The 8,438-nt window shown below is 43.4% G+C and overlaps 1 protein-coding gene across 1 annotated transcript; it reads left to right on the top strand.

Annotated features, from left to right (window-relative positions):
• The first annotated feature begins 412 nt into the window (after nt 1-412).
• Nucleotides 413-5,850, top strand: bloc1s5 (biogenesis of lysosomal organelles complex-1, subunit 5, muted). Its single transcript, XM_080793888.1, has 5 exons — nt 413-692; nt 1,229-1,311; nt 2,305-2,434; nt 2,837-2,895; nt 3,176-5,850. The coding sequence occupies exons 1-5, from the start codon at nt 674-676 to the stop codon at nt 3,350-3,352; spliced, it is 468 nt and encodes a 155-aa protein (XP_080650014.1). The 5' UTR covers nt 413-673; the 3' UTR covers nt 3,353-5,850.
• The last annotated feature ends 2,588 nt before the right edge of the window (nt 5,851-8,438 follow it).

Below are 8,438 nucleotides of genomic sequence, written 5' to 3'. Positions count from 1 at the left end.
TGACTACTCAACTCAACTTCCACGAGGTGTAAAGTTACAAAATGTATATTAAAGTTGTTTATTTCACTATATTTTTAAACTGCCAAACATCAAAGGAGCTGTGTGTGTTTGTTTGCATTTTGCAGCAGGTGTGTGGAGAGGGGCGTACCCGTCGTAGCTACCGGAGGATATGCACCTAATAGCCAAGGGCGCTCTACAGTCATAAAATAACTTTTAATGACGATATATGAATTATTATTCTCTTCATTAAAATGGTTACCGGTAATTGTATAATGATAATGCAGGCCAGGCAGCAGGCAGGTACTGAAATAAAAATCGAACGGTAACCAAATGAACACCCCTTTTCTATGCTAGTCTTGGTTTATTCTCCCACGTCACACCCGGAAGTATTAGTAAACATTGACATATTTTGAGTCAGGTGATTTCCATCCTCCTGACTTCTATTAGAAGTGTCTCTGTAACGTTCACTCGTTCAGTTATATAATACACATTATTCTACAACGTTTATATCGATCTGGTATTTCCGCTCCTCGATGTGCATTATAAACCAGAGTAAACTAAGGAATCAAGAGTTTAACTACGTCTTGGCTGGCTATAGCTATAGCTACTTAGCTTCAGCTGACACTGCCTTTGTTTACGAATAAAGACTAGATTGAAACTCATACATTTGAAGATGGACAAGATCGCGAAAGGTAGGTGAAATCCAGAATAACCATATTCTGTCAGAATAGCTTGTTGTTACTGTCAGCATAGATTTAAAATCTATTTGCTAGAAATACACATTTGCACCAGCAAAAAAATCTAATCAAAATTGTGTACTTTATTTTTACAATTAACATTATTTTGCCTGACCATGTCTTACTGCCTTTTATTGATTTGAAAGGAAGGCAACAGGAAGGGGTGTGTGTGTGTGTGTGTGTGTGTGTGTGTGTGTGTGTGAGAGAGAGAGAGAGAGAGAATGAGAGTGAGAGAGAGTTGAGTGAGACTACTAAAAGTCAAAGACTAGGCCTACTAGTAATAACTATTGCATCGAGTGATCTCAGTACATAGAAATTGATTTATTGGAGATTCAGAATTGTTCCACTTTTTGCTTTGGCAAAACGTATGGTTTTTTTTAACTGAATCATGTGCATTTAATTTGGCTGCCTCGGTGCTTGACTGTCTACATGTCACTAAAATCAACGGTCTTTCCTTTAATCTTCTTGTTCTCATCTCATTCCTCCCATAGATGTAGGAGACATTCAATCAAGACTTGTGGACCACAGGCCGATCACCCAAGGAGAGATCCGCTACTTTGTGAGGGAGTTTGAGGTAAACCACGTTGCAACCAAGTTGCAGATGCACTGCCAGTGCGCACTGCTCACCTGCTCTATTATTGAGATGTTAGATAGGTTATCACCGTAACACACATCTTTGGAAGCTACAGCAACAGCATATCTGATGTCACCGTTTCCTGTAATGAAGGGAAAAAACTGTGGTGTGAGTTATTAACTTCTATCAAAGCAAGACTGTTTATTTATAATATTTATATAGAACCTTTCTCCGAAGTGCTTTAAAATGAATGTGTATTACATTCCCACTTTCACATTACACACACGTTAAGTCATTAACACACCGACAGTAGTGGCCGGACACCATGCAAGGCACCATTCTGCTCATGAGAAGCAGTTAGAGGTTCTTGCTCAAGGACGCATTGACAGTAACCCAGCGGAGCTGGGGATCAAACCGGGAACCTTCCGATTCCCAAGCGGCCGATCTACCTCCGCTCCTCCCCTGACTGTCACATGATGGCCTACTGTACATGTGAACGTGATAGGACTTGAAATTTAAAAAATATGTTTGTGTGGTCAGAGGCGTATCTACAATAAGGCGAGGGCAGTCCGCCTGACCAAATCCATTTCTGGCCTGGCCAAAATCCATACAATGAGAAAAAAAGAGGACAAAAACAAGACCTGAGATAAAGGACAGCTGATTGGCCGTTGCGGTAGAGCGCGACCCTCAATCACCCATTGGAATGTAAATGCATGCCTTTCAGCCTTTGTATCCTACTCGTCTGGCAGGTATATCTCTTTGAAAACCGTTAGTGCTACGATTGTGTGCGGGGAGACTACAATTAACACATATCTTGCCTGCCCAAAACGTAATTCCTGGATACGCCACTGTGTGTGGTACTACAAGTTCCTACATTTTGTACTGTTCTTTATAGCTTGTCAATAAATAAGTATATATAATTATTTACCTATAAATCAGCGGTACCATGCCAACAAAAACGTCAGTGAACAGATTGTCCTTTTGGTTCTAAAGGAGAAGAGAGGCCACAGGGAGAGCAGACTTCTGGAGAACCTCCAGAAGATGGTGGTGGAAACCAATGAAAACGCCCTGCCCAAATGTGCAGACGGCATGCAGGAGCACTTGGTTGATGTCATAACGCGCTGTAAGTCCCGGTCACCCTCACACTCACTAGGGGGCTTGTCTTGTTTGTCTATTTAGGCAGTTTTAAAAACAATTTTCGATGTAGGTCTAGTAATTTAATTTGGAATAGCTAGCTGACAATTCCATTATACCAAAAGTTCGTTTGAGACTGAGGAAAAAGAGAGAGATAGAAATCTAATGACATCATTCAATGACGGCGATATATTCGATCGAATAAGAACTGTTTCACTAATGTTTTACTTATTGTCTTTAATCCATTTAGAGGTCTCTGGCATTGAATTGCTTTGCATTATTTGTAACATGGAAGGAATGTGGTTCAAACTGGGCTCTTGGAAATATTTTTAGCTGGGAGTTAAACCTGTCTTGTCTTATGTAATTATGTTGCATTCATTTGCTCACACAGTGGAGGCTGCAAATCACATGGCACAGAGAGTCCAGCAGAGGGAGCTAGATGCACACCAGGTAACAACTGGCTCCATAGATTAATGAATAGACTAGAATAAAATGTAAGTACCGGTAGTCCATAATGTAAAAATCATTGAATCATACTTTCAACAGCTTTTTTGCATAGCAAATGATCTAGTTACAGTATATTATTTTATTTTATTCAATAAAATAATCAATTCAATTAATTCGTTTAATTAATTGTTGCAACGCTAATCAAACTGTCACAAAACCGTAAAAACAAAAACAATATTATTCTTGTCTCGTGTTCCCATTTCTTCCACACCTGTCCTCCCAGAGTGCCCAGCTGCAGGCGGGCGTGGAGCAGTGCAAGGTGGACTGGGAGGAGTTTCTGAAGGAGCAGCAGAGGCTGAAGGAGGAGGTGGACGAGGAGCACGCCAAGGCTGTGGGTCGCCTCAGCACCCAGTACAGTGAGATGAAGACAGACCTGACCAATCAGCACCCAGTACAGTGAGATGAAGACAGACCTGACCAATCAGCACCCAGTACAGTGAGATGAAGACAGACCTGACCAATCGGCACCCAGTACAGTGAGATGAAGACAGACCTGACCAATCAGCACCCAGTACAGTGAGATGAAGAACGACCTGACCAATCGGCACCCAGTATAGTGAGATGAAGACCTGGCCAGAGTAATCTAGTAAGAGAGTGGTGACTGGTGATATACGCTTTGATCTCGCCGCAAAGTGGGTGCCTATGGGCTATAGTTCCAAACATTTCTCCAGCCGCTGGAACTATCCCATTGAGATAGAATGAGCACTTCCGCACTCCATTGTTACAATGCGAGTCAACGGGAGTGTCATTACTCCCTTACTAGCCGTTGCCAGACTTACCAGAGAGCCGCGGACATTTTCTGCTGTCTCCCGGCTTCTTTTCCGCATTTTTAGACAGCTGGTGGATGGAAATTAAGCTCCACCCCTGCGGCTGACTGCCGCGGGGCAAGCGTTTCCGCCGGGAATCTGGCCGTCGCGGCATTCAGCCGCGTGTATGGAGCTTCTTTTCCATCCACCAGCTGTCTTAAAAACCCGTAAAAGACGCTGGCCGACAGAGAAAACGGCCGTGGCTGTCGGCTCAGGTCTGGAAACGCTGACTAGATTACTCTGGGCCTGGCCAATCGGCACCCAGTACAGTGAGATGAAGAAAGACCTGGCCAATCGGCACCCACTCGGTACAGTGAAATGAAGAATGACTTCACCAGGTTCTCAGTTCTCATGAGTGAGTTGAATCACTTACATCAGTGGTTTTCAACCCTTTTCATATTATTCGGCATTTGAGCCACAGACCACCATTTGATGAGATTTAGAGTCTGACAGAGAGCCAAAACTAAAGAATATTTTGTTATCGTTGGATAAGATTTTGTCCACAATTTCCGTGCTGTATTGACGTTGGTACCTAACCATACTAGAGGTAACTGGCAAACGATCAAAATAACAATCATTTTACATTCTCTAATTGTGTAGACTACTTAGCAAATTAAGTAATTTGCAATGTTTAACAATAATGTAACTCTTGAGAGTGTAAATGTTACGCTTTCAAGAGTTAAAGATCTAATGAGGTCTATTTGGTTACCAACTCCATCATTTAGCTCGTGGGGACCACCTGGAAGCCCCTCAAGGACCACTGATGATCCCCAGACCACTGGTTGAAAACCACTGACTTAACGTGAAATGTAAGTGAGTGTATTCATCCATCGCCCGTGATCCCTTGTGCGTGCGTGCGCGCACATGTGTGTGTGTGGCAGCTCGTTTGCGCCAAGTGCCTGCTCTGCATGGGTGAAATGAGGCTGTTAGCCTTTGATTGATGCAGTACTCAGTGTTTGGCACCGACGCAGTGTAAAACCCTGGAGCACCAGCCCCCGCACCAAAGTCAACATTGGCCAAATCAGAAATACGTGATTAACAACGTTAGCGCTTTCACATTTTCACAGCCCATCAAAATCACAAGTTTCTGTCTTAAGCACACGGAATACATACGACACACAAGAGGTCTGGAAAATGTCACTTAAAAAGAAAAAAAAGCAAATCAGTTGATTGTTTCTTGGCTGTTAAGTATTCACCATTCCGAGATGTTTAATGGAATCCGGCCTGAAGATGATGAATTTGTATCCATCTGTCAGCTGAATAATATGAAAGGAAACTGTAATTTGGCGGCAGGGTGAGATGTTTCGAGCATTGAAAGCGAGAGTGTTTAATGTTGGACATGCCGTTCAGAGCAGGTGTGTTTAAAGTGTCGGTCAAGTGTTGTAGAAACGGCCTCAAACAGAACAGTCTCCAGAGCAAAGTGTCTCTCAGCAGCTCCTCGGTGTTTTGGAACGGTCAGCCTCCTCTTACATCAACTTCACGTAAACCAACTCCAACGACTGGAGTTCAAAACGGCTTTGCCGGAGCCAATTCCAAACTGTGTCACTGACAGCTATAAAGTTGTGAATTTTAATTATGTGTCACAGATTACAAATGTGTACCATTGCTGAAGTTACAGAAACAATACTGGAATCAGCGGGTTGCTTTTTCTGTTTAGACAGAAATGAGGAATATCACATCTGGCGTGTGTACACGCAAGAATTGATTTGGGGTGACAGTGTGAAAAGAACTCGGCGTGAATGCCGTGTCAGACTCGTCATGTATTGGACCACAGTGTAACTTTAAAAAATCGCCTCACCCATAAAAGCAAATGGAAGTTTGAAGTGCAAGAGTTTTCCTGCCTGCAATGTTGCTACCAGCTGTATTGTACACAAAACACCCTTAAACCATGAGTCCATGACCCCTTCTAAGTTAATACCACAGCACAGTGAACTAAGGCAACAAGAGACTTTTCTTTTTTTCTTCATTTCATCCGAAGAACCATTCGATGAAATATAGGCTTGTTCAAGGAACTAGACATTCACTATTTCATAATATGAACATAATTGTACCGTTGCTTAATGTGTATTAAAATATGTTTGTTTTGTCTTTATCACTGTGTTCTGTATCTCCCCCCCCCCCTAACCCTAACCCCCCCCCCACACACACACACACACACACATACACAGAACTCCTGAGGTGGATGAGAGGGGTGCAGTACTTAGTTTAGACAGTTTTTGGTTTAGACTAGTCATTGGTTAGACCAGTCATTAGTCCTACAACTACAACCTATCTCAAACCCTAAACCTAACCTCCCACGGGGCAGCACACCTAAACCTAACCTTAACCCATGTCTAACCAATGACTAGTCTAAACTAAGTATGCACCCCGATGAGGGACATGCGGTAGTTTTTCATGGAGTGTTGTGTTTGGAAAATAATTTTCACTGGACAATGGCAGGTTATTTGGACAGGTTGATGGATGGTCGGCCACGCTGGGTACATTCCTGGCATGGCAGAGAGCAGAGGTCATCAGGAACGATGTGACAGGACAAATATTTAAAGTAGCACCCCCCCCCCCCCCCACGCACATGCAGTGGTGGACAGTAATGCATTACATTACTTGAGTACTGTACGTACTAGCAACATTCCCTTGTAGTTGAGTAACATTTGACCAGAAGTATCTAATTTATACTTTGTACTGGAGGAAGTACTGCGGTTGAGTGCTTTCTTTTTTTAGATTTTTTTGTTTTGTTTTTTTGATGTGAGCTAAATTCATCAATCAATAGAAGTCAAATAAACTGTTAAAACAATCGCTCAAGTGCAATTTGTTTTTTTTAATGTTTTTATTCAATCAAATTCTCTGAGAGCTCATTGAGGGAGACCCTCATTTACAATGATGCCGAGATTAAACACAAGTTAAGAAACAACATAAAAAATCACACCTGTGTGAAGTGAGCAGTGCAACTATACAGTTATTGTAACTACTAACGGTTACTGTGGTCTGTATACTCGTACTGTATTGTAGTGCACTGTGCGCTCTACTGTACTGTGCACTTTACTCTGTGCTATACTCTACTAGCCACTTTAGTTGATGCAGCTTTCCATGCCATGGTCATACATACATACAGGGACAGACATACGGACACATAGCTCCGTAATGGAGCAGAGGCGCCGCTCAAAAATGGCCAAATATATACTAGGTTATTCAGTTTAAGGTCAGGTCCAGGAACCTGGTGCCCCATTGCTGAAAGCAGTCTTTCCCATATCAAGCTGGGGGTCTAGAATTTAGACAACGTCAAATGTGTTGGCCGACCTGCAAGGCTTCAATGAACGGAGGACCTCCCCAGGCAGGAACTCGAACCCAGAATGTTGCTGTTAGAGCATTTGGTGGATGCATTAACAGGTCGAGCCACCAGGGAGCCCTGTCACCAGAGTCCTTTTGACACATCTGACAGCAAGTGTCTCGTTTCAGCAGAAGGCCTGCAGGCGCAGACAGTGAGCTTTGGCTCTTTGGTCCTCGGTAACCTGTCGTCTGTTCTGTGTCCTTCAACTGCCGTGCAGGTGCAATCTCTTGTGTGTGTGTGTGTGTGCGTGCGTACGTGCATGTGCATCATCAACAGTATGTGTCACATATGTTTACATATGTTTCTAGTTGTGTGTGGATATGTGCATGTTGTCAATTCAACTAAGTTCCCTCTCCCAAGTGTGTGTGTGTGTGTGTGTGTGTGTGTGTTTGTGTAAATGTTAAATGGTGCATTTATATAGCGTGTGTGTGTGTGTGTGTGACTGTCTGTAACTGTCTGTGACTGGCGTCAGTGCAGGAGGACATGGCATTTGGGCACAGATCTGCCAGTAAACATTTTGAAATGAAGGGCCATGGCCACTCTACCGTGTGTGTGTGTGTGTGTGTGTGTGTGTGTGTGTGTGTGTGTGCATACATGCGCACTGACCCTCTGCCTTGGTCCATGTGTGACTAGGCACAGCTGGCCGATGCCGGGACAGCCCATCAGCCGCTAATGAGGAGCGACAATACGGAAACATGGGTCACGTCTGCCAACAAGGCACCTTTTCATCTGCCCTTGTTTATTTTCTGGGTTTCGTTGGAAAGAGAGAAAACATTCAGAGCAAATGAAAGGTCACTGTTAGATGCAGCACGAGCGGTAGATGTTCATGGATTCGAGAGTTACAACTTACAAGCCGTCGGCCCGTGTGAAGTGCTTTGGTGGTGTGGATGCCAAGCGTGATATTGTAAAGTGACGGATGGTGACACATTTCCACTTGCCTGCTCAGTGTCAAGGTCAAGCGTCATTTTGGAGTTACTGCAGGTGTACCAAAATGTGTATTTTATTTCCTTATATGGCTTTACTGAGATGAACATATATACTACAAGAGCTTAAGTGATGGACAAACATCCATGAAGATGGGCGTGGTTATATTGGGGTTAGGGCTAAGGTTCACAAAAAAACTCTCCCGGGGATAACTTGTGAACCGCCTGTGCAACTGACTCCAGACTTGCCATTGCTATTGACCCAGGGATGTGTGTATAGTGGAAATTCAGTCCAACTGGTGGTTGGACTGAATTTGGCTTCCCCGATATACAGTAGTATCAGTATAGCACATGGCTATGTATTGTAAGTAAGCAAGATGTCTGGAAAACCCCTGGAAAGCTCAACATGTTATGGCTGTCTTGAAAAGGTTA

The sequence above is a fragment of the Protomyctophum bolini genome (genome assembly GCF_963924005.1).
Source record: "Protomyctophum bolini genome assembly, chromosome: 21".
NCBI lineage: Eukaryota > Metazoa > Chordata > Actinopteri > Myctophiformes > Myctophidae > Protomyctophum > Protomyctophum bolini.
The sequence above is the reverse complement of the archived record's forward strand: the minus strand, read 5'-3'. Positions and strand labels throughout refer to the sequence as shown.